Source organism: Hippoglossus stenolepis, chromosome 1 (genome assembly GCF_022539355.2).
Source record: "Hippoglossus stenolepis isolate QCI-W04-F060 chromosome 1, HSTE1.2, whole genome shotgun sequence".
In the NCBI taxonomy this organism is placed as follows: Eukaryota; Metazoa; Chordata; class Actinopteri; order Pleuronectiformes; family Pleuronectidae; genus Hippoglossus; species Hippoglossus stenolepis.
In genome coordinates, this window is record NC_061483.1 from 16513443 (window position 1) to 16541370 (window position 27928).

Consider the following 27928-nt stretch of genomic DNA (forward strand, 5'->3'; position numbering starts at 1 on the left):
GAAGATGTTTCCCGGTTCGAACCCTGGTTGCCTTTCTATGTAGAGTTCACCCTGCACCTCCATGGGTTTTCTCTAAGTTCTCTGGTTCCCTCCCACAGTCCGAAGACATGGAGGTTAGGTTAATTGGCGCCTGCTCGTTGCCTGTGGGTGTGAGTGTGAGTGGTACTTTGTCTCTGTGAACTAGTTAATGGATTATTAAGGAGTTGACCATATGATATTGTCCTCACCGGTTTTCAGATGTACTTTCATACTTTGGTGGGTGTGGTATTAAATTGATTATAAAAATTAAAACAGGACTCAACTTGTGTTCTGTGATACTAAAATGTTAAATTTAATTTGAGCTGCTGAGGCGTGGGAGGACCATAGGACTGATATAAAGATGGATGATGCTCCCACTATTCAGAAATGAAGCTGAAATAACCAGGATACAAGTGCTGCCATCTTGCACATTAGGAGTCTATGCAGGGGCAATCTGGGGATGGTAGCGCGAAAGCGAGGCCTCGCAGATACACGCTGCGCTCGACCGATGTTAAGTCTATCAATCATGGCGTCTCGCCTCGTTATTTATAGCATCAAATAATGAATTAAAACCATACCTACCAGAAACATGAGCACTTGAACATACATCATTGTGTTCAGAACTACCTAATCTGACTGAAATCCTCTTTGAGAAAAATAATTAGATTTTATGACGTTTTAGTTCAGCTCCCATCCACTAACATGGAGCAGGCAGGGTTTATGACCTATACTGCAGCCAGCCAACAGGTGGTGATGGAGACGCTTTGGTTTCAATTTAGGGGAGCTGTTCTGTCATCCATCTTTATTCAGTCTATGATGAGGACTCATTCTGGTGTTGGAAGTTTACATTCAGGTCACGAGAATCATTACTTTGTGGAACTTTGGGTTCTCTACCGTCTACAGTGTTATTCCAAGGGTGTTCTGTGTTTTTGAAAAACCGAAGATTGTATCAGGCCTGTTGGATCATAACCAACACAGGAAATGCCAAGCAGCCTTTGGTTCAACACGAGCTGAGTTTACCAACACTAGGACGGAATGATATGACCAGCAACAGATTCATGATGTCAACTGAAGCTCACATCCTGGACATCTGAATAACTGTTTCATTACTCCAGTACCAAGACTGTTGCCCATGAACGTGAATCTTCACACTTATTATTTGAGGAGAGTAAAACAAAAACCACATAGTGAAAGTACTGTTTCTTTATTGGAAGCAGCTCACTCTACCCATCACAAAGTATGGATCAGTCTTTGACAGATATTTAAATTGCAAGGCACCCCAAAGATGTGCTATGATGATGAAGACAAACGCATATGAGTCAACTTAAAGTAATGTGGTTATTAAAGACAAAAAAAAAGGAAACCTGTCAGAAATGGTATAATTTGTCACAAATAAGGACGCAAACAGGAGTACATTTAGTTTCAGTTTTTTTGTTGTTGTAGCTAATTTATGTTTAATTTCATTTTCACACAAACGTCAAACACATGCTGAGGTGGAAACTTTGATAGTTTGAAATATTTTTTAACGATTGAATTTTCTATCTCAGGTGTCAAAACAAAAAAATAATTCATAGTGTTTTACAAATTAAAATAAATAAATAAATATACATTAGTCTGCCCGTCTCGTAGGATCGGTGAGATTAACATCCTGCAGACCTGAGTGATTTGCATTCACTGATGCTGTACAGTGGCCACATCACACAGGTCCTTCTGTCCTCTCCTTGGGACCATGAAGCCAAGTAAGAGAGGGTCAGTTTCATCAGATCAGGGACCTGGCTGAGGATGAGAATGTAGGGGGGGGGGGGATCACTAAATCCCAACCAATTTAATTGATTATTACAGAAGAACGACAAATCTGGTCAAAAACCGGCAAAGTTGCTCCTGAGACTGTTTTGATTGTATGAGCTGAATCAGTGAAGGTGATTATGTATCCGGCAAGTTAGTATAAAAGGATAAAGATATATTTTGGTTATTTAATAAATTAAAAACTAAACTTAATTATCATCTGTAATCAATAAGCTGAAAATTATTGAACAACCTCGTGGAGCATTTTATGCTTGAAACAATCCTTTATACTTACAGAAGCTCAGTAAAGCACAATATCAAATATAACATTATCTGACTATAGTAATTTACAGAAAAATATTTAATGTCAAATGAAAATTATAACATTCAAGTGACAACAGTGTTTGGCTTTGAAATAAAATATGTATAAATTATTTTCCTGACCCATTATTTCATCAGAGTGTTTATGCAATAGTTTAGATGAGCGTGATTCGGGGGGGTGCCTCCGGAGCAAAGGAAACCACATGGCACTGCACATCCACACTTATCTCAAATAAATACAAAAATAAACTGCAACATTTCTAACAATACTTACAATGCTGGTACAAAACATACCCTGACACACAAGGCATCCACACAGGCGACACATTCGTATATGTACAGTATATTACATGCAATGTGTTCCACATAACAGTCAACATATTATCTCTATATTCTTCTGTACTGCATGTGTACAACTGCAAAAATTGACAAATATCTTCAGATTTTTACAAAACATTTCACAGACCAACATCTTTTTCGGGGGGGGGGGAACAAAAATAGATCCTACCTATAGTTTACATTAAAATATAAAATTGATTCAAATCTCAACTCATCACATGCAGATACAAGGACAAAGTTGACTCCAGGTACACAACTGTTGCATTGTCACAATATTGATCACTGACGATTAGTGTAATCATGATGTGAGCACGAGACCACAGAGCGAGAAGCATCTCTTCAAAAAGAACTTCACACCATCACCATCTGCATTGATAACTGGAAGCCATGTTGTGTGTGTGAACCACCACAGTTCCACATGCGAGGCTACTATATAGAGCTCAAACAAATGCGATACAACTCATTGCTAATCCTTCCATGTGAAATGTGCCACTAAATTATTTAATCATCTCAAGTGATTTCATACTCAAACCCAAATGCCAAATAAAAGCGGACATTTTGTACATGCAGTTGTAGCATCTACATGAGACGTCCAGTGTTCTCCAATTCCTCGTTTCCCTGACTTGAACAAAAAAAAAAAAGAAGCATTTCTCTTTAAGGAAATCCTGACCTCAATGAGATTTTATTTGTATAAATAAGTTATATTAAACCCATATATATAGAATATATTTCATTGTAGGTGAAAATAACATCGGACAGATAAACGTTGATATCTCCACTAGTATAGCTGCTTTCAGACATGCACTGAACTCTGCAGAACCTCCGGAGGACGAGTGAGAGGCTCCGGACTCTCTCAGGAGTTTCTCTGGCCGGCCCCCTTGTAAAAAAGGAGCCTATGTGTGAGGGTGTAGATGAACACGTGACAGACACAAAAATGAAAAAAAAAAGAACCGAAATTAAATATCTCCAGATGAAAAAAAGCAGTGGTATACATGTAGAAAAAAACCACTAAGATGTCAAGAGAGATTAAGGGCCGATGCCAGTGTTGATGTTCTGTAAACACAAACACGTGCCATGTGTTACATCCTGCCTCTGTCTGCTGCACCACCACTCACCTGAATCCTCTAGAGATTTCTGTGTTGTTGTGAACATGTCTAAGCGGAGAAGGCCATGATGGAGGACTTTCACTCAGGAGGACTTTCACCCCAAGTCTTCTGTGTGGACTCAAAAGTTGATATTGACTTATTTTCATACTTAGTTGACTTGTGCCCGTTGCACACTAGAGGAATATCAACCTGATTTTGGGTCTGAGCCCTCTTGACTATCGCAGGGGCATTGTTGATTGGAGGCTGATCTGATCCTGTAGTGGGACTGCTTTACAGACATAATCTTAATGTCAATGACTGAATCAGAACCTCCAATAAAATCATGTTTGATACTCGTGTAGTATGAAAGAAAGAGCGATTGGGCGAGTGAGCAGAAACCAGCAATAGCCAATCAGAGTGAGCTGGCCAGATGATGCGTGCTTGTGTTTAGATCAGAAAAAAATGGCTGCCAACAGCATAAATAAGTTTTCCGTACCAGGTGGACAGTCGGAATGTTTGTTTTTATTCTGAAGTCACGTTCCATCACGTAGTCTCTGTGATTTCCACTCGGAGATCATTTTTTGAGGTCCTGTGTCTCGATTGGTCTTGTCTAGTGTGTGCGTTCACATGATTGAAATATTTAAAAAATAGGTTACATCTGTTGTTATGTCTGTGTTCTTCCACGTTTTTAAAATCAGTTAAGAATTGAGTGAGCAGCAGGCATGATTATTTTCAATTATATAAAAATTTTTAGGGTTAACGTTAACCACGTGTCAGAAAGCCTCTTTGCCAGAAACTTCTCACCACTGCTGAAGCACTTCTTCTTGAAGTGGTCACGTTCAGTCTAAAACTGGGTACAAATAGCATTGATGGCTCTAGACAGCTGGGTGCAAGTATCATCTATCAAAAAGAATAAACGTCAACTTTCTTTAAGTGGTCTGTGAATCTGAAATGAGTATGTATGAGTTTTCTAGCCGTTTTCTTCGTCCATGCAGAGCGGATGGAATGTGAATGTTAAGGAGCAAGAAACTGTCCTCATGCCAACTTTGGTTTTTACACTTCAAGTCAAAACAATAACCGAGTAAAAGAAAATCCTGAAACCTGTATCTTATATACAGAAAGCAACTGTTCTATCTGAAATAAATATATATTAATATATATTAACATTACATTAATCATGTGCTTTCAGACGTACACTGATTTCGTACATCCTGACGATTAAGTCTCGTATAGGTGCAGAAACACTCCTCCCTACATTTCAGCTAAGCACGTTTGGCCCTTTGCTCTTTGACTATTTAAAAAAAAAGGAGAAACATCTGGACGGTTGTGGGTCCAATAAAAAGGTTGGATGAAGATTTTTCTTTTTGTTGGTTGCAATGCAAGCAAACAGAACTCCAGTGTATTGCCTCTGCTGACGGATGGAAACGAAGGACCTTCACAAAACGTATCCTTCAGTTTGAGATCTCATCCTGAATGTCCCTCTGTAGTTAGCGTCGCCCTGACCATCTCTGGTTTCCTGGGTGGGGATGATTACTTCTCATACGCCTTGTTCTGCAGATAGCTGAAGAGGGCCTCGAGTCCTTTGGTTGAACACCACAGCTGCTTCAGCATCTGACACTCTTTCTCATTCACTTCCTCCAGGAGCGACATGAGGATACTCCTCATCAGGCATTTGGACTCTTCTAAAACCTTTCAAGCACACACAGAGTGGAGAGGGTCATTAGGTTACATTCAAACGAAAGCTTTGCCATCTGGGTTGTGTATGGCCCCGTTCAGACCTGGTATTAACGCGCTTCCTGAGAGATCTGATCACAAGTGTTCAGCTCTGAGCTCGTCTGCTCACACCTGGTATTAAAATGTGTCCGGAATACTGTGACAACTTGTGATCGGATCTCACTGCACTGCACTTTATGCAACTAAAAATGTACGTCATTTCAGCATTAACCACAGAATTAAATCTATGGCGATAGCGGAGGTGCATGAGCACACGAGCGTTAGCACAAATGTGGCTCTCGCGTAACAGACTCCGAGTGACAGGTACACAGACTTAGAGCAAAGTCACACACATACGCAAATGTAGCAGGACCTACCACTGCATTGCATGACGCCATTTCCTTCACACGCAGCATCACCTCTTGGTTAAATGTGGTTGGCCAAAAGACCTGTGACACGAGACCTCGACTGCACGCTTCTTGTGCTGTGAGCTTTCTTCCACAGAACAGCATCTCGTTGGCCTGCCATCGGCGACAGAAAGTATTTTAAATATGTCGTTAATGTTTGATTTAAACACTGGGTAATCACAGGGTTGTAAGAGGAATCAAATAAGATCAAGTGAAATTTGCCAGGAGCTTCGATATTGCTGGGACCCACCAGAGCTACACCCAGGATCTGGGGGAAGGTGTAAGAGGAGCATCCAGAGGGGGTGAGATGGAGCGCTGCACATGGAGTTTGGAACCAGGCCCTCTCACTGGCCCACACCACATCACACAGTGGCAGGATGGAAGCTCCTAAGCCGAGAGCCGGCCCGTTTATAGCCACCACAATGGGCTTCTTGAAATGGAGGAATGCCAACACAAAGTCCCTGAAGGAGTCACAGAACAATCGTTACCAAATCTGTCGAGTCCGATGGAGAGTGATAAAAGAGTCTGTGTCTAAAGATGTCTTCTTACCGCACAGCATCTGCAATACGGCTGCTCTCTTTCCTGCGGTCAGTGGACAGACGCCCTATCAGGTAGGACAGCTCCAGACCACTGCAGAAAACTGTTCCCACGGAGCTGAGCAGTAATAACTTACTGTCGTCCGCGGCTGCATTACCCAGAGCTCGACACACTTCCTTCATGATCTGGAGAGAAAAAGCAGGAGATGTAGATTGTGTTATTAAGTCACCTGACACATGAAAAAAGACAGGGAGGAACTACTGTCATCTACTGTCAGATGTTTAATCCATTCCTACAATACTGTCTCTTAATAAAGTTTAAATAGCGTGGGCCTACAGACTGTCACTGTCTGATAAACTCTGCTCTATTATGCTCTACCTTTGGTTCTCAGTAGGTTTTCACAAAAATGCACTTGAATAAATTGCAGCAAACTTGGAGGAGGGATGGGACACGGGCCCGAGAGGGCAGATTTCAGTGGTGACTGTGGTTCTGACTAGTTAACGCTACATTCTGAGTGGCGGTAGAGTGCAGGTGATATGTTTACATGACGACTTGCTGCATGTTTCCTTGACAGGGTGCCCGCCTGCATCAACTAACTTGAGTGTGTGTAGACAGCAGCTACTCCTTCTGACGTGGAACAAATACGAGTTGTAAGAAAACACTTGTCAAAGAAATACAATGCCTCAAGTATGATTTTATCTTTATTAATTCATGGGAAGTAATCTGAGGGATGATAAAAACCCAGACAAGCAAGTGCATTCAGCCTTCAGCTGAGCACTTGGACTATAATACCTGAACAAATGGACTGTGAGGACACAAGTTAAAGCCTGAACGGTGCATCGTTCTGCATCAGCATACATGTGTTTGGACTAACCCTGTTAAGAAGTCATCTGGAAACCCCAACCCACACCATCCTGCCTCTGTGTGCACTCAATCTGCACACTCTGCTGCTGCATTATAATCGCATTATCACCTGACCCATAATAACAATTTAACCTCAGAGTGAGTTTACATCTCTATGTCTCACCAAGCACATAAACTGTGTGTGTATATGAGAGAGAGAGAGAGAGAGAGCAGATGACTGTATTATTTTTGCAGCAAGGTGAATTATAATCCTGCTCAGACAGAGTACGTAGAGCAGAGACAGACAGATGCTGGTCCCACTGAGGCACAGAGAGGAAGAAGAGAACAGTCACACTGACATTCATATGCAGTGAGCAGACGCCTCAAGGATATTTGTAGACAAATAAAGGTGGTTGCCGCAACAAAGACACTCGCAACAGAATCCATCAGCGTTTCTAGAAACTGAGTAGATATGACGGTCCAGAGTTATTTTATGGCATTTCTTCTGTCACACGTCTGTCTAATAATTCCAGAAGTCTCTCTCTGTCTGCCAGACTATCAAAGGGATATCTGGAGAACATTTCATCTTGTCAAATCCACACTTGGCATGTGTATTGGTAATGGTCCAAAGAAGTGCAGTCTCCAACTTGGTGCGATTTGGACACAAGATACGATCGATATTAAACTTCTGCACTCTTAATGCTCTGTAGCAGCAGCAGCTGTGGGTTATCATCCGTGTGTAGCTGAACGCATCAACAAAATTACAATATTTACAACATTGATAAGAAGAAACAGTTGTTAACATAATAAAAAGGTGTGTCAATGTTTAAAGTATTTATACATAAGAAAATGTCTGATAGAGATGAAGGGAGCAGCAGTGACAACCGAAATAGATGAGTTATTGAAAGTAATGGTAGAATATGTAAGTAGGTATATTGTATATCAAGCAGTCTTGTTGTAATCATAGTCCATGAGCCGCCACCAATATCATGATCCATGATCACGATCCATCATCAAGATCCACCACCACGATCCATCATCAAGATCCACCACCATGATCCAGGATCATGATCCATCATCAAGATCCACCACCACGATCTCTGAATTCGCCAACGGGCATTAAAACTTCTTCGTCGTGCCCAACTGCAGCTCTGTTGCTAGACGACAGTGGTAAGGGCAGGACAAGCTGGTGACACAAATCTGTCTCATTTCATTTTGGCGATTGTGGGCCACGTAGACTGAGAAGGCCGAATTGTGACCTTTTTCCGGAATTCACTTCCCATAACAGACACACAACAGTTTTGCGTGTAGTGAGCAGTAAATTGAGATTTCGGACACTTGGGAATAATCATATTTTGATGTCCCTGCTGATGGATGAAAAGTCGCACAACTGTTATTTTCTAATGCGACACATTGCTTTTGGGATCGATTGCATAAAGTACTTTTCAGTTTTATTGTGTATAGTTAGGAGGGTGCATATATCACACTCAATATTCAGATCAAATCGGACAATAGTAAATTCAGAGCAGTGTAGCGTAAATACAGGGCTATTGAATACAATCCAGATGTTTCAGACAGTTTTCCATATATATTTAGATTACTCCATATTAAATAAATAGATATTTGTTATTCTATGTTTTAATTTGTAATTTCATGGCTCTTATAGTTAGTGTATTGATAGTTTCTGAATGATAAAGTGAACACATTTAGTCAAAATCTGTTCAAAAACATTTCAATAGCAGTACAACACAAGAACAGCACGTTAGGCCAGAAAGGTGACACAATGAGTGCAGTTAACCGATTTGGGGACTTTCTCACTTGAAGTAAATGTTTAAAATAGAGTGTTAAAATGTTTTAATTAAATGTACGTGGAATATTTTTAAGCCATCGAGCAGACACATCTGCAGACTCTCTTGTTCCTGAACCTTCAGAGACAGAGACAGAGAAGGTGCTATCAGAGCTGTTTGATAAGCCTACGGCTTACAGGCTTACTGTCACACATGAAAGTACACGTACACACATGCACAGTTTAGACCACTTCAGTGCCTGTGAAGTATAGATGTGCACATGATGCTTTATCAAAGACAGAAACCGCCCTCTGTGGAGGATCTAAGATGCATCATATCATCTGGGAGGAGAAAAATCCCCTAACCCTACTTTCCACCAGGGGTGGATGATTGTGAAACACACAATTATCTGTTTCAAGCCTTACCGTTCTATTAACATACCTCTAAGGAATCTACAAAGAAAACTATATTGCCACAGTTTGTCTGCATACATTTCTTCAAAACTTATATGAGGTCAGAGGTAGATTTGAGATATCATGTTCAAGAGGCAAAAAACATGTTTTGTGAGGCCACTGTGACATTTGACCACCCAAATCGCATCAGTTAATCCGTGAACACAAGTGAACATTTCTGCCAAATTTGAAAGGATCATTTAAGGCAAAACTAGGATTTTGGGGCGTAACAGTGACCTTTACCTTTGACTTTCGACCACAAACATCTAATCAGTTCATGTTTGAGTCCAACTGAAAATATTTACCAAGTCTGAAGAAATCCCTGTCAAGGTGTTTCTGTGATGTTATGTTCAAAATCCATAAATGTGTTTTGTAAGGTCAGAGTGACCATGACCTTTTACCTTGACAGACGGACAAAGCCAAAAACATCAAGCCTCCGGCCACTAGGTTTCGCTGGTATAGAGGCATAAAAAGCATCCATTATGTTTAGACAATATTAGTTAAACATAAGTCTAATATTAGTTTAAATGTCCACTCATAATAGATTGAAATTGAGAATCTTCCAAATAGACAATAATCTTCAGCAGGAGCTACTTCATTAGCCCATCATCAAGCTCATTGTGAGGTTTAAATCATGAATATAGACTTTAATGACCTCTCCAGCTTTATCTGTGCAGGGTAAATATCAGTAGTGTCAGTTGTGTTGACTGTGAAATCTTCATCAATAATCTAAGGATTTTTGTGGAGGATTCCAAAAACCTATTTGTCGTTTTTGACAGATTCAAAAACGATCTGGTGTTCAACAACGTGGTTTTCAACAAAGTCCACAAATTCAAACAGAAGGTTACAAAATGGCACCACAGTCAATACGGAGGGTTCAAAAGTCAACAAGTCAACAGACAAGACAAACATTGAAAAGTGCAGTCGGGGGGAAAGTTTCGAGAAGTTACTGAATAGATCGAGGGGAAATGTAAACGCAGCAGCTTGATGTTGATTAGAGAGTGGAAAACGAGCAGCCAATCACAGACGGGCACATCGCTGCAGGCGGCCAATTCAACAAGCGAATCATTGCAGTGCAATAAGCTGCAGCATCAGAGCAGAACGCCATTTAACCACAGCCAGTGCAGATGCACATGTTCCAGACTTAATAAACGCTTTCATTCATTTTTTTATCTTTCTGAGTTTAGTATCTTGACTAAGAATGATGGTCTGTGTACGACAGGATATTGTGACAGTGATATTAATCAGTGTACACATCTATAAATGCCAGTGCAAAACAGAACAGGTCTAATATTATTTAAAGGGGACATAGCATGCAAATTCCACTTTGTTAGTGCTTCTACAGGTTAATGTGGGTATCTGGCATGTCTACCAACCCAAAAACTCTGGGAAAAAAACACTTGCGCGTTTTGTTATGGTTCCTCTAAGTCAGAAACGTCATGCTTGAGCGACTCGATTGAGCTTCCTGGGTTTTGTGTCGTAACAAGGCACTGAAGTCTCCCTACATGGTCTTGGCCCACCCCCCACCTCATCCCCCCGTCGCCCCGTCACGCCGGGTTTACACCGGACGCAGCGAGGCTGCGAGGCAGCGCAGCGCCTGCCCCAGCGCCGGCCGCCTGGCTGTTCACACGGGACGAGCATTTCTCCGCTGGTCAGCCCGCGATTCACTCACATGTGGCATTTGTCTGGATCGTTGGGACTGGGAGGCTGCAGCAGTTGCTCGGGCGCGACCTCGCTCTCCCATGCGTGAGCTGGAATTTGTGGCGCCACACAGCCAGCAGTGTGGAAGACTTCCGCAGTGTTCAGCACTACTGTAACACCGCCAAACACACCGAGCCCCCACTCGACGCCGGGGTACACCGGACTCGGAAGCGCCGCTGCGAGGCTGCGAGGCTGCGAGGCAGCGCAGCGCCGTTCCCAAGCGCGCAGCCGCCTGGCTGTTCACACGGGACGTGCATTTCTCCGCGCTGGTCAGCCCCATAGACTGTATATATAAGGTCAGCCCGCGATTCTGCTTTCTCCGCTTGTTGTTGTACCCGTTGAATGTCGGGGTTCGGGGGTAAATGATGGTCTTCATAGCCCCCCCACCCCTCTCTTTCTCTCTCTGTCTGTCTGCTTGTGTGCTTGTAGTGGATGGGCAGAGGGGGACATTTAATTATGATTATGATTGGGAAAATTAAAACTCCAGGACAACAGAAGGGGAATACAAAGTATGGGATGCATATTTGATAATTTATATCATATAAAATATGTAATTTATATCGTTTAAAATCATGGGGGGAGAGGGGGGAGGGGGGAGCTGGCTCATTAGCATTTAAAGGAACAGGCAGTCAAAACAGGTCGCTCTGTGGAGGGCTGTTTTATACAGGGTAAAAAGGGTGCTGTTTTAAATGATCCTTGTGGTATTTTGACCAAAGTATGTTACAGACATTTCATTAAGACCCCAAGGAACCATATCAACTTGTGGTAAAATGGGCATGCTATGTCCCCTTTAACATAAATATGAGAAAACTGTGTTAAAATGTTTAAATCCAAGTCATCGCAGTGTTATATCCTGATAGATTACAATATCCCATCTGTATTCAGGATGTACAGTTCGCTCTGCCATGGAGGGAGTTTGAGTGACATGAGTTAGCGGGTGATCGACAAAGTGAGACGGAGAGAACACATCATAAAGTCAGTGAACACAGCTTGGCTCAGATTATGCGCCCCAAATACCTGTAGAGAAAAGTCGGCTGGTTTGTTTATCATCAGAACTCATCAGACTTGCTGCTAAAAATAGTTAGATCCTGTTTAATAAAAGTGGAAATCAACTGTTTGATAAAAGTTTTTGTTGTTTTAGGAGTAAATTCATGACACACCTTTTTTTTTTTTTTCTGTCATGAAATCGCAATTACAACATTAATGGTTTATTACCTCCACCTAGGAGGTAAACATTTTTATCGGCCTTTGTTTGTTTGTTAGCAAAATTATGCAAAATTTACAGGATGGATTTTAATTAAACTTGATGGTGGGATTCAATTTTGGTGCAGATCTGGATTATGGGGCGGATCAAGGATTTTTCTTTCTTTCTAACTTTCTTCAATAATGTGTGATAGGAAGAAATTATGCAGAGATCATGTGTAAAGTGCTTATATCTATGAGCAGATGCAATTTGGTGTGGATCCAGAAAATGATCAAGATTTTGTGAATCAAAATAAATAATTTTATTATCTTCATTCAGTTACTGTACAGTAACAAATATTCCTTTCAACTCAGAGAATGGGTATATTTTCAGTGTATAGTGTAAGCAGTTTGCAGATCATTTCCGTGTACATGGTAGATGTATCTGATGTCAATATGCAATATGGCCAATCAGCTTTGGCGGAGGTATACACCCTCTGTGTGCCCTCCTAATGCTTTTAATGCTAAAATGTTCAGTTTTGATAACTGAACATTATAGCATATAGGCATTTTATCACTGAGCAGACATTTCTTTACATAACTTACTCCTGCAAAGAAGTCAGTGTTATTGCTGCCCAGCAAGCAGTGGAAATCATCGGAAATCTGGTCGTCTCTGGGGCGTCCAGCACTTTTGAAGAATAATTACATAATTTCCTCACTTGTTCAACCGACATTTTGCTGTAATAACAACAGATGGCATTGTGCTGGATTGTATCTACTCATAATTACCCTACTTGTAGAAAACTTGTGTGACAGGAGGCAGATTTTAGCAAACCGTGTCGGTACTAAGGCCGACGAGAGGTACTGTATTTTTTCTTTTCTTTTCTTTGTTGAGCATTCATATTCTTTTCCAGCAATGTCTTGTGTAGGATTCATGCAGGTGAACATATTCACACCTGCCAGCTGTCAAATAACAACATTGTTTCATGAAATACTCCCCTGGAGCAGTTTGTGAATTAATGCATAGCTCCAGGGCTTCTCTACAGCCGTTATTGAGAAAATGTTTCTCGTTTATAATTCCTCAACAGAGCTCCATGATGGGACATAATCAGGAATAACACAATTAAGTGTAGTTCTTAATAAAATAACTCGTATGCACGATCAGTGTCTACATTCTTGTTCTCACCTCTGGCGTCAGGGCGTTGTTGTCCGTCGTCTGGCTGGAGAGCAGGACATGCGTGAACCCCTCCTCCTTCCTGACCACGATGTCTCGGAAGCGACAGTTGCTCTCGTTCTGTCGCACGTTGTACCTGAGCCGCTTGTCGAACACGTAGCCTTTCTCGTCAGCCAGCTTCCGCTTTACTGAGCTGTGCAGATGCATCTTTCCGTTGGCAAGAGGGCAGCCTGGCACAGAGGAGGGATAACACACAGCAGGTCAAACTGTCTTCTGTAAATATTACACACCTACTCACAAACCAGATAACCAAAAGCACCTCAGTGACAAAAACTGTGACTGGAAATGTTACTGTCAAAACCTGTGAGTAAAAATGTTGCTGTTTTTACAACAATGGTTTTGGTTGATGTTTACTGCGACAAAAACCTTTCAACAGTCCATCAGGCAGAGCAACACAAGTAATCAGGTGTTTTGGGAAAAACATTTAAACAATGACTGACATTTCATTTTACTTCAAACAGATGAATTATATTATGTAAACCATATTATCTAACCCACTGGTTTAGATAATATAGTTAAACAGGGGACCTTTTAAACAGCTCCTTCTACAGCTTGATTTGACTTGTAAAAATTATATATTTGCAGATCTGACGAAGAAAAGTGGGCAATCTGTCTTAAGTGTAAAGACTCAATGATGGTGAGCTGAGGAAAATTGTTGCTGCTCCTCAGAGACAATTTCTCTATTCCCACAGTGTGGCCAGCCTGTGTCCATTTTACTGTTAAAATCAACCTTACTTTTACTTTCTTTTTATTTATTTTTTACCAATATTACTACGTACTGTAGTTATAGCAGTTTTGAAGATAAAACTACATTTCTTCATTTGTGATGTTAATGCAGCATGAAACTTTGGGTAATTAAATAAAGACACATATAAAACTGTGACTTCTGAGCTCATTCGAAGAGTTTGTAGTTCTTATAATCTTCTAGAACTAAAAGGACAATCTTTTTTAAATGAAATTCCGGTTGGGTTCGATCATGGGCATATAGGCTGGATTATCGACCAAACCTAACCCTGTGATCACGGAAGCTTGGGTAGAGTTCAGACACAAAAAACAGAAAGCCTGTCGGGGTTCAGCTCAGGCTTGGCGACCTTTCTCTCGGGCTCGGTCAGATTAGCACAGAAAATTGCAGGTGAGCTGCACTCTAATGTACGTGGACACTGTAGGTAGACATGCTTGTTGGAATGTTATTCTTATTTAAATATTATCAGCATAGCATTTGAAAGCCTCACCAACTCAACACAAGCAGTGATTTTAATTAATTTGAATTGGTTAACATATCTACCATGTTTGTTTTGGTACTTACCCTCCGATGGTATTTTCTTTGCATGCAACCAAATCAGTCACAGCATGATTCAATCAATCTCAACTTTACTTGATTGTATTGATATTTAAAGATTGTAAACCACACATGGAGTTTAATTTTCATGCATTTAAAATTTGGATATTATGAAAATTATGCATTTTCACCGAAATATTTATGATTTCTGGGAGCAATAAATTATGTAGCAGACACACATTATTCAAAGGGACTGTGGCTCAGCGGTTATGGGTCTTCCACTAAACAGAAGGTTGGTAGTTTGATCCCTGGCTCCTTCTGTCTGAATTGCCCCCCCCTGACTGACCCCTGATAGAAAAGTGCTGCATGAATTTGTGTGTAAATGTTTAAATGTAACTTGGAGTGTGAAGCACTTTCAGTGGTCGTTGAGACTATGTAAAAATGGAGTCCATAAAAAAGCAGTACATTTTCAACAATGTGAATGATGAGACTCTGAAACTGGACAGAAACTTTGAGATTTCTTGGTGATAAAAGTTGGCACTAAAAATCAGTTAAACCTGACCTTTGATTCACCAGTGCAAAGATAAATAGAGACGTAAAATAAGAAAAGGTCAGTTGTAACTTTTTGGAAATTATCAAAACAAATGGTGGGAATTCTTGGCTGAACCTTTGAGTCTCCACCCCAGCTCTCTCAAACCCCAAACCAAATAAATTGGTGTTAGTCCCAAACGGGACAATGAACGCCAGTCGACAGCAACTCCCAGGGCCACTGCAGCGTGCTAATGGGTGGAGCTGTGGGTGCTGGATCAGGTAGGTGGGGTAGTCTTTCAAGGATTAGGAGATTAGGATCCATTATAGCTGCCAAACCAATAGTCACCAGGTTAGCCTGCTAGCCTTTAGGCTCTCACATAGAGATGCTTTCTGCTCACAATCACCTATTTGCCTATTTTCAAGACCGTGTTCTTGTGCTGCATCAGATTGCCCACATGTACAGCTCACACGTCCACCATCAATTAGTCTACCAATGCAATGAATAACATGTTGTTTGAAATGATAAACAGCAAAAACTAATAATCACTCAGTCCACAACAAGCATATAATGCATACGATCCATAAATACCCACAAGAATACATTCTGTATATTCTATGGTATTTGCACCTTGCAGCAAAAGTTGCTGACACCAACCAAAGAGGACAAAATATCCCCTTGAGAGGTTCTATAGCATGATTGGTCACTCAATATTCATTCTACAGTTGATACAGTATATATGGGTGGTTATTCAAATATGGTAAAAATCCTGACCATTCTAATGTTGGTTTTCAGTTAAATGAACTGAGATAGCTTAAAAAAAAACAACATACTGTATGTAATGATTAACTACAGTGGCGGAGGCCCTGGACTGTGACCCAAGAGAAAGATTCAAATGTGTTATCAGCTGCTCCAGTAGTGAAGAACCATAGAAGAAGCTTTAAGAGCTGTGTGTCAGCAGAAGTTTCAACAGTGCTTGCTCTTTACAAGCAATGCAGTCTATCATCTATCAGGAAATACTCCTTGTATTATAAAAATACTATGAAATGGTATTCAATCTAAACTGAATCGGTTATGAATCTATATGTATCTGGCTGCCTGGTATGTTAGGAACACTTCACTGCCTGTATTACTATGTAGGCATGTACAACGGTTCACACTCCAGTGTATTTTCCACTAGAACTAAACCGATGCATCTGTATGGCTGATATTAGCCATTAGCCATTTTAGTTCATCATAGATTTATGACCACTATTAAGTAACAAGAAACTATAGAAGATAATTTATAGAGAGCAAAAGTCAGAGTCACATCCGGACTACTCTCAAATTCTAACTCTATATAATCTCTCAATAAACATTTCTGTCCTTCATCATCCTCCATTTTCTGAGGCTCAAAATTAATTCAACAAATTAACAGATACAAATATTTGTAATTCTTGTATGAAAATGTTTTGCAGTCACTGCCTGAAGTTTGGAACCAATACACACCAACCAAACTGTTTCCTCCCCAGAGATTCTTGGCCAGGCCTTTGCTACAACCACATCAGGTTGCTTCACTTTTTCTTTGGTTCATTTCTGCCTTCAGTTTAGTTTTCAGTAAAAGAAAAGCATGCTCAATTAGGTTGAGGTGAGGTGACTGACTGAATATTCTATTTCTTCCCCTTATGAAGCTCTTGGGTTTCTTGCACACTATGTTTTGGGTCATTATCCATCTGTACTTTGAAAAACCAGACTATCAGTTTTGCAACATCTGCCTGAATCTGAGCAAATAGTGTAGCCCCATGCACTTAAGAATTCATCCAGCTACCTCTATCAGCAGACATAACAGCACTAAACCCCAGTGACCCGGTCCCATTGGCAGCCATACATGCCCATTCCATAACACTGATCCACTATGTCTGAAATACCCATGCATAGATCTCTATACTCTACCCATCGTTCTAGTACAGGATAATCCTTGTATAACTTGTACAAAGACTCCAGAACTGGGCAGCCTTCTTTTATATGTGATAATAAATGTTCTGTATTTTTTCATTGTCTCGGTTGTGGACATGATGACATGGTGGGGTACAGAGATGGAAATTATGAAAACTGTAAAATACTTATAGACCAAACTGCCGGCAGTAAACACCTGGAACGTGCTTTGTCATTTTAGCAAACCAAGGAAAGACATGCTTAGTCAGAGAGTGTATTGAGTTACAGAAGCATGTGCAACAGAGGCAAGCCTGGATGTGACGTCAGGACTAATACTATTTTTAACTTAAATAAGTAACATTAACAAACTTTTTAAAAGGGATGCTTTAAATGTAGGAATCAAATAAACATGGATTATGGTCCAATCCAGTGTGGTGGTGTACAAAGAAAAACTATGAACATGGACCTGACAAAAAATACAACATCTGCTATTACAAATTGAAACCTTTGGGATATTCATCACTTTGTGGTTGAAGAAATGAAAACAGCTCCCATGAAACCTTGCCAGCAAGGATGTTTATATAATCGAAAAATGGTTTTAAGAAAACCCAGCAACACATTAGCTGCTGCTGCTGTCTAAACACCAAACATGTCTGAACCAAACAATACAAGAGTAACCACATAAACTGTTGAGCAAGGTTTCTTTCCAAGGGTGAATTAGTAATTATTTGCATAATTACAAATTCGAATTTTGAATGAGCTTTTCTTACTTCTGGAACAGAACATGATGAGTTTCCCTTTGGCTTTCTATATCATAAGTCAGATTTAATTCACATTTCAATATTAATATTTCAAAAAATAAGTATCAGTTTAGCTCTGTTTTTCCTTCCATTCGGTATCTTACCAGCTTACCTAGTTCAGTGGTGTACTGCTGTCCAGTGGTATCCGTGTCTCCTTGTTCTCCATCCACTTTGTCTGTGGGTCTATGTGACCTTGCTGCTGTCCTGTACACTAGAGGCTCCAAGTCTCCATTCTGGAGTCCATTATGAGGAACCCTCACTGGGGGAACAAAGTGAGCCCCCCTTGGTAGAGGAGCCTTGTAGGTCATGGCTTTGCTCATTCTGTCACCTAAAGTATGTTTCCCAGGTCCTACACTCATCTTCCTTTGCTTCAGAGAAGGCCCTGACCCTCCACTTCCAATCCCTAGAACGGGTCCTACTCCGACCCCCACAGCTGGGCCACCAGTCCTTTTCTTTTTTCGAGCGTCTGACCGAGCTCTGTTTTCTGGAGCAGATGGGTGGCTGGTGATGAGGGGCTCTCCACGACTTTTTGGAGCTTTGGGTCGTCTGTGTGAGTGCAGTCTCAAGCTGTTGAACTGGTCAATGAATTCCTCGCAGTGCAGTAAGTGGTGCTCGGGCTCCCATGTGTCCTCCTTACTTCCATAACCTTTCCACCTGATCAGGTACTCCCACTTACCCTTCTTGTTCCGCCTTTTGTCCACAATCCGCTCCACCTGAGGGCAGCACACACAAGGACAAGCAATTAGACAGTACTTTAATGACTAAAGCTTTTGCTATTTAGATACAATATTATATTATTGTGTTAAGCACTATACTGTCTACTTATGATAGCTTTAACCATAAATGTCTAACGGAACTACAAATACCCCACTGCGGTTGCATGCCTCTTCCAACATAAGCAGTTTCAGTCTACATACAATTTTTTTCCAGACTCACGAGTTCACCTTTTATCACTTAAATCTGATCAGTTAATCTTCCAAGACACAACTGGTAAAACTAGTATTTCGAGAGGCAAAATTCTTAATTTTTTCAGGCCATCGTCACATTAACTTTTGACAGCCAAAATTAAATCAATCTGTGAGTCTAAATAAGCATTTGTGCCAAATTAGAAAGGATTCTCTCGTGGCATTCACAAGGCAAAAATCGTTTTTGCAGGTTCACAGTGAAGTTCACCTTTGAAGGCATTTCTATAGGCCAGTCACTCCAGCATGTCCTGGATCAATCCTGGTGCCTCATAAAAGTTGAACGTGCCAAGAAAACCTCCAATGAGAGGCATCCAGGAAGCATTCTGATCAGATGCCTGAACCACCTCACCTGACTGCTTTTGAAGAGGAGGATAAGGGCTAAACTAGTCACTATAACATTTCAGTTAATAATGAAAGTTCATGATCACAGGTGAGAGTTGGAACGTAGATTGACCGGTAAATCAAAAGTTTTGCGTCGCAGGTTAGCTGTTGAGACTGCATCAATCCATCTTGAGGCAGCAACTCAATCCCAACTCAAAGGGAGCATTCCACCCATTTCAAGCAAAAACTGGCCTCAAACTTTGTAGTGCTGACTCTCACCCCAGCAACCTCACACTTAACTGCAAACCATCTCAGTGGGGAAGGATTTCTCCCTTGGCTCCCAATGGCCAATCCCACTATTAGAGACAGGTCCATCATGTGTGTTTGTGAGAGAGACTGAGAGGTAGAGGTGGAGAGAGCGAGAAGGGCTAAGAAGGGCTGAGGAAATTAATGTGTAAAATGACGTAACAGCCCTAAACTCTACATTATGTTTTTGAGAGATGTGTAGACATATTTTTCATTCAGTGTGATACAGGCTATCACTTGTAGGTAATTACAGGTAAACATTTCTTGAGGTCTGATGAAGCCAACAGAACCACGATGTCTGCAAAGAGAAGCAACACAACTTTGAACACACACCTCCCCCTGGCTGCACCTTGAAATCCTGTCCGTGAAAATCAGCAACAGGATGAGTGACAAGGGACGACACTGACAGAGGCCAACAACACCCACTGGAGAGGTGTTTAAGACTTTCTGACAAGAAAACAAACACAACTCTCACTTTGGTAAAAGGGCTGGATGGCTTGTTGTAATGGCTAGACCCCTTCACTAGCCTTGCGAGGGGAAAGATTTGGTCAATAATTCATTACCCAAGTTTGATGCTTCAGGACACCCAATGACCAACCAAGCCAAAAAGGTCTCTCTTCTTAATCTCAAAAGCCTTGATTGTTGTGGTGTCTGTTACACCTGTACTCAGCCTCGAAAGGCAGGGCTCAGACCCAATATCATCAACTGATGTAACTGCATCACCACCTGTCTCCCCTGTCCCTGGTAAGATGCCGAATCCTGACCCAACAATTCTGGCGTAGATTGACCTAATCTGACTCATAGCCAGAGGCTAGAAAATACAAAATGTATGTAAACCACATTACATCACATCACATTTACTCATTTGACAAACACTTTTATCCAATTTTACTTACAGCTGAGGGACAAGACTAAGCTTCAGTACAGTAGGAGACCTTGAAGTAAATACTAAGTGCTAGATCTGTTCAATATGACAATGTCTGGGAGATAAGATAAAGAAGTGTACCACAAAGGGCAAACTATTTCACAAACCTTTATAATGCGATGGCTGGAACTTTTAGAAACTTGGACTGACATTGGTGTACAAAATGTATTTATAAAGCACTTTTCTAACAATGTTATAAACTACTTTACAAAGAAATAACACCAGACAAGCAGTTTGACATCACTTGTTGGGCGCCCAAAAACGTACATAAATGCATCTTTAAGTATAGTATATGCTACTATTTGTTGTTCTTAAATAATAAATCCTTTTTAGGACAAAATATTTTTTTCATACTCAATAATCCAGTGCCCATTTCTGTTGTGATCAAAGCTTCATCTCTGCAAATAAACAGAATCTTTTTGAATGGACTAATACATTTGAATGTAGAAAATAAATTTAAATTAGACCGCCCTTATCAATGAGTACTGAGTTTTGTCCTAATATTTTGTGTGTCACAGCAGCAAGTCTTCAGGGGCTCAATCTGCTGGACCCATAGTGGTTAGGACACTTACAAGAATGATCTTTTGTAAAGTAATTCTTTGTTGTGTAGTCACGCCATTAATAATGTCTGTAGTACAATTGCAGTACTGCACTGACTGGCCTCTATGCCTGCCATTGCTATAAACTGAAACTATACAATTACAGGTTGCCACTAGTCTTGAATGGTGAACAATGGTTGCGCTATAGAAACAGACAACAAAATAGACAATGGAGGAAGTAATAGCGACAAAATAGTGACAAAATATTGCAAGGTGGGAGATTCATCAAATTGCCCACATGTTGATGATAAAAAGGTTTGGGGTGTTTTGAGTCTGTTGTGAGGACCAGTCCTGTTATTTGTTAAGTCTAGTTTTCTGTTCTGTAAGTTTTCTTTCTCCAACCTCGCCTGTTTATATCATTGCTGGTCTGAGTCCTTATCCTGTTCAAAGCTACCATGTTTGTTTGTGTTGCCTTCATGCAAATGTCCTGGCTGCATCTGTGTCATATGGAAAAATCATCCAAATGCCCAAAAAATAAAGATTATGAAATGTGACACGACGAACTAAACAATTGAGTGTAATATGAAAGAGACATTTTTCCATTGTCATACAACATATATCATCATATCGCACAGCCCTGCTGCAGAGCATATGTATGTAGCCACAACAAACGACGTGCACATACTCAAAAATGTAACAACATTTTGAACTAAGATTTTTACAGTGTTTACACAAACAACAACTGTGATCAGCCAGCTTTGACTGCTTGTCTTTTCTTCTGCAAGTTTCTAGTAGAGACTGATCAGAGTAAGTGCATTAAGAATGGTAAAAATTCAGTTTCATACTGCTCAATGCTATGAAAGTGACAGAAACAAGCATGACATGGCCTAACCACGTATGACGCATGCATCTAGTGTTGCCATCTATGGATAAATCCAAGCCTAGATAAATCTACTGCCTGTGGCGCAGAACCCGCATTAATCCCTTGTGTCTACCACAAATACGGTTTCAGGTAAGACAAATCAAGATTTTTTTACATTTTCTCATGATAGATTCCATAAGGAGGCTGCTTGTTCATATGATGGTACACAAGCAGGCAATTCTCAACATAGAGCACTTTGCGTCGCTTTTTGAAGAGTGAATTTGTGAATATTCACTTCAGTGGAAATTGGAGGTCACCTGACATGGCCTTCTGTTTGTCGAACCAGAAATTGAGTTTCAACAGAGGGTTTAATGCAGTTGTGGAAATAACAGCTCATCATGCTCTCAGATGTTCTAAGCACATTAACAAAGGGTAAACAACCTTTGATGGGTAAGCTCTAATGGTATCACTGAAATGAGCAGGAGATTTAAATGCAAACTGTCCCCAACAATGTCACACTTAGCCACAGAACAGACACATGCACAAAAAAAGTAGAGAAGAGGAGGTAGATAGAGTTGTATTCAAAGACCAGAGATGTAGCGACTCTTGGTGCTTAAGCATGAGCTGAGAGGAGGTGGGTATATCCCCCCTCATTTACCAAACTCCTTTTCAGCATCCTCCGAGAAGAGCGTAAAATGGTTTCTAAACGGTAAAGACAGGTGTGTACGTACACCCTGTCATCACTGTTGGGTGTGGTCACTGGTGCAACAGAGCACGTCATAATGGGTCTGAATTATCATTTATATTTTTAGCTTAGTGACCTCACCTCTGAACTGTGCCTATGAGCTGTCATTGTCTGTATCAGGTGGTCAGAACCAGGATTGTGGCTGCATCCACACTAATACCTTTTAGTTCTAAATCAGTGTTTTAAAACAGTGGCGCAAACCCTGAGGAGTTGGCTCTCCTGTGCTCAGCCATATCTTTTGTCAATGATTGTTTAGTTTCATCATTGAAATCCTTCATTGGGGCTTTTAAATAAAGTCTTCTTGGTACGCCTTTTAAATCTTTTGCAACCAGCTAAATTCACTGAGCCACAGCTATTTTTCTTTCTGATTAAACAATTTTGGCAGCTACAATGACGGCCCCTGGGAATGTTTGATGGTCAAAGAAAGCAGATTTCACATGGACATTCTATTATATGTCAAATGTTGCTAGAAACAACTAAGAAAAGTAGCAAATGACCACAAGTTGTTGTTTTCTCCATTACACTGTACATCTTACATTGTTACTTTATTTCCTGGTGCTTATGATACTTTATTACATTTCACAAGGTTAGCAGACAGCCTGACCTTTATACATAAGAAAGATTTCCCATCTTACCTTTTAGATGGTTTGATGTCGTGATATCTCAGCATCTTATATACTAAATATTGAATTCGGACAAGTAACTGCAGGTCAAATATTGAATTCATTCCCACTTTCGAGATCAATGACAGAAAAGCACTGAATTTCAATGCCAAACCACAGTCTAATCCTGTCTCAATTTATCTTTGAGGTCACTGCTTTCTCATTTTAAAAGTCTCAAAGTCAAGATTACACATAATTCCCAACATCATCTTTCCAAAATATGAAATCTTCGAGTGGTTTAAAGATGGCAAATGAACAAAACTTTAGAAACCTTTGTATGATGTCAAGATGTTCTTCTTAAAACCTGTGAGATTGGCCCAGTCTGTGTATAATGAGTGATTCTGCTGTTTGGAGTCACTTTGCTTGTGAAAAGAGAACATTCTACAGCTTATGGATACACACAGGCTGACTACTACACACTTAAATACCAAACTCTGCCTTTACAGTCCAAAGCATCAAATCCCAAGAGACAACATGCCCCCACTTTTATAACACTCTTTAACAGCACCATCAGACAAACCACTTCCAAACATGTCCTTCAAATTATTACACCCCAATGATAAGAGATTAAGCTCTCCATATTTAAAATGTTTCTTTTTGGTAATTTATAAATAAAAGCTGTACAGCACCAGAGAAATTAGGTAATCTTCTCAACTGTGGTCACTCAGAACTGAACTGTCAACCACAGGGCTGTTATCACATTAGTGTCAATCCCACAGACATAAGGATGGATGACATGACATCACCACAAAAGTGAAGCCAAAGCATCTTGATTTCCCCCTGTTGGTTGGTTGATGTATAGCTAATAAATCCCTCCTACTACATGTCAGTGGATAGGACATGGATCAAATTAAAAAGTTTAACTACAACGAAAACACTTTTTTCTCAAAGAAGGTTTCTGTCATTTTAGGAGGGGTTTTATTTAAATGCTCATTTATCCATTCGTCCATCCAAATTTAAGTTTTGTTCAGAGTAGTTATTTGTAGCTATAAAAATGGGGTGAATGGCATGTCATGATGTCATCTAGACTGACTCACAATTGGTCGAGCATGTGTAATTGGCTGGACCATACTGTGTCATCTATGGCCAATCCAAAGACTGGTTGTTGATTGGTCATGCCTGCCAACATGTTGCTACCAACAAACAAATCATATTGAGTGAGTGATAATCATGTGAACCAATAACCTGTTCAACAAAGATCATTCAACAAAGATCATTCAACAGGTCCACAGGCAGGAAGGCTGGGGTGTATGCCTTCAGTGTATGTGAATGAGAAGAGCTGTATACTGTATATGGTTGAGAGTTACTCGTAGTGTAAAGCACTTTGAGTTTAAGTTAAGTAAAGTGTTAAGTAAAATGCCATATAAATTAAATCCATTTACCATCCATCATCCATCCATTATCTATACTGCTAATCCTTTGAGGGTCGTTGGGGGATAGACCCAATCCCAGCTGACACATGGAGAGAGGCGGGGTGCACCCTGGACAGGTCTCCAGTTTATCTCAGGGCCGACATACAGAGACAAACAACCATTCACTCTCACAGTCAAAAAGTCAATTTACAGTCTCCAATGAACTTAACCCCAATCAGCATGTCTTTGGACTGTACGTTTAACATAAAGATGTATCAACTTCCAGGCTGACACACGAGACCAATTTCACCAAGAACAAACGACGTTACGAATCTAGGAGTTAAACTATTATTGCGAAATTACTCACTTGTACTTCACTGATGTAATACTAAATTCACACAACTTGGAATCACAAGTTGGAGGCTGACATGAGCCGTTTTCCCCAGTCACTACTGAACCATTTGAGCGCAACATGAAACCACCAGGTTTTAGCTGGAGAAGGCTGACAATTGAATTACTTGAGTTGAAATATGCTGTTAAAATCATCCTCGTGATATGTTTAAAAATAAAGAAAGAAAGAAACCATAGCCAAAACATGTGAACATATACAGTCGTTAAATGGGGATTTGTGTCACTGAGTTTCATCGTTGAAAAGAGTAATAATTGTAATAACATAATTAATATTAAGATATTATTATCGACATTTTCTTAGATATTAAAATTGGATATTGAGCCAATCTATGAGAACTTATTTGTGAAAAGGCAATTACTTCCTGCTTCACATATTTAACACATAACTGATGCCCTGCTTGGCTCCTCATGTGCTGTTTGACAGTGCTGTGAGCTGATAAGTGCTATCTACTTAAAACACTCGTGGGACGTTCACTTAGTTTCAGATGCCCATGGAAGTCTATAGTTAAAAAGAAAAAGGAGGAAAACTTGTTATGTCAGAGTGGAAGTCAGCAGACCCTCATGTCAGTCACCACCATGAGGGGGAACATATGACACCATGTCAGCAGTAACGCAGCCTGGTGACGGCGAGGGGCTGATGGAGGAACCTGGCAAATTCTGGCAGCGGGTCCGGAGTGATGTTGCGCACACGAGGGCAACGTGACCTTCCTGCCACCCGTTTGGGCAACTTTTTATTTCACTGGGTCACAACAACAGAGCTCAGCCCGACTTCTTTATTTCAGAGATAAACCCCGTGGCTCATCTTCTATCTCCGAACTGTCGCAGCGCGGTGAGGGGCTCCATATCTTTTACAAACATGCGCACCTTCTGCGACCATCACTCCGTCTGCGCCGTTCACCATGTCCGCCCGCTCCGCGCCGCTGTCACTTTACCACCACTTCCAACTCGGCGACACACTGAGAGGAGTTGAGCCCCGCGAAGCACTTCCCATCTCTCCGCCACAGCCCCCGCGAGCACCGACCTCAAAGTGTGCCAGGAGCGACAGAAAGTGCGAGCACGGATCCGAGCCGCCTCGTCTTTCGCGAAGCTTGAGGCGGGTTAGTTTCGCGTGTTAAAGGGCTTAGGACGCCGCGTTTCGCATACGCGACGCCCTCCGCTTTACTTCCTAATTCCAGTGTTCGTCAATATTACGGCGCATTTCTCTCGCACCGGGTTTTTATCCTACCTCGTAAAGGTCTCCCGAAGCCATTCTGGGGTGCGGACTCCGGCGGCGCGGCGGTCTCTTGCCTCTGCCTTGTTGGCTCTTCTTTTTCTTTTTCTTTTTTTTTTTGGAGGACCCGACTCTCTCGGTGTTTCGGCGAAAGCCCCGGTGGACGGGAATTAGCGAGCAGCCCTTGTTATTCTGAGCAATCCGCAGCAGCAGATCAGCAGACAGTGTCAATCGAGCCCGGCGCGCTGCGATGGATCGCTCCACACTTAAAACAAACAACCATCGGGGCGGTGCTGTTTACTCAGACCCAAGTGCAGGACTGGAAACTAGTCCCCGGCTAAGAATGCACCGCCTGATGGTGTGTCTGCATGCGCCCTGCTCCTCTGTTGCAATCCAACTACTCAACGGGAGATGATATGCTGGTGTCACACACACACGCACACACACGCACACACATGCACACACACACACACACACACACACACACACACACACACACACACACACACACACACACACACACACACACACACACACACACACACACATGCAAGATGGCATAGATCCTCTCCATGACCTCCTCTACCTGTCCACTATACTGTCAAGGAAAGAGCTGAGCTAACCTGGAAGCTGTGAAAACTATTGATATGTTCTATACCTGAGCATAAACTCCATATATTCTTATAACTTTCAGAACAGGCTACTTTGATAATTATGGTCAATATTTATGAATTATTAATCAGTGTGTTGACATAGTATATGATGAGGATTTTAAATCATTTTCTCAATCACCCTATAATAAAATGACCTCATCCAACACAGTTTGCCTTCCCATCACCACATTGTCTGTATTACAGCTTTATGACATGGCTGTATACTAAAGATTCATGTGGGTAGGTATAAGCTCACACTTGCTAAATTATTCTTGATATACATTTCATTTTATTTCATTAAGCAGTATTCCATCATATCACACACACAAAAACTGATTCGATATATTGGTACAAGTCTCTAGAAAGACAGAGTTGGTACTCAGCTAATGGTTATTCTGTCGGTTGAGTAATGAATTGTGTGTGTGTGTCTATTTAATTTGTTATGTTTTATTTATGTCAAACTTTCAGAACAGACTACTTTGATAACTATGGTCAACATTTATTCATTATTAAGCAGTGTCTTCTCATAGAAGTATATGATATATGATTTTAATTCATTTTCTCAATCACCCGGTAATAAAATGACTTCATCCACCAAAGTTTGCTTTCTCATCACCACATTATTATCTGTAGTCTGCAGCTTTATGAGCTGGCTGTATAATAAAGATTCATGTGGCAACTCACTGTCTATATTTGTCTGTTATCATATCTTATTGATTATTTGTCAATGACGTGGCTCAAACTGAAATGCTGACAACGTAAATAGATCATTATGCACATTTTGATTTAATACTTTTATAGGTTCATAGTAATATCTAAAATATATATTTTTAGGACTTTAAAGTTGCAGTGTGTAGAATTTAGTGACATAAAGTGGTGAAGTTGCTTGTTGCAGCTGAACACCCCTCACCTAATCCTCCTCTTCCAAACAGGAAAGAGAACCCGTGGTAACAATTTTCAATTCAATTAAATTTTCATAAAAACTCAAAGGGTTTTTAGTTTGTCCAGTCTGGGCTACTACAAGAAACATGGCGGCCTCCATAGAGAGGAC

General features: G+C 40.8%; 1 protein-coding gene across 1 annotated transcript; it reads right to left on the reverse strand.

Moving 5' to 3' along the window:
* Window positions 1-1206: 1206 nt before the first annotated feature.
* Window positions 1207-26620, reverse strand: LOC118106734 (chromodomain Y-like protein 2). The gene is made up of 7 exons (XM_035155494.2): window positions 26240-26620; window positions 18039-18639; window positions 13357-13574; window positions 6218-6390; window positions 5919-6129; window positions 5639-5782; window positions 1207-5237 (listed from the first exon to the last, which is right to left on the reverse strand). Exons 1-7 carry the CDS (start codon window positions 26261-26263, stop codon window positions 5079-5081), a joined length of 1530 nt encoding a protein of 509 aa, XP_035011385.1. The 5' UTR covers window positions 26264-26620; the 3' UTR covers window positions 1207-5078.
* Between the last annotated feature and the right edge of the window lie 1308 nt (window positions 26621-27928).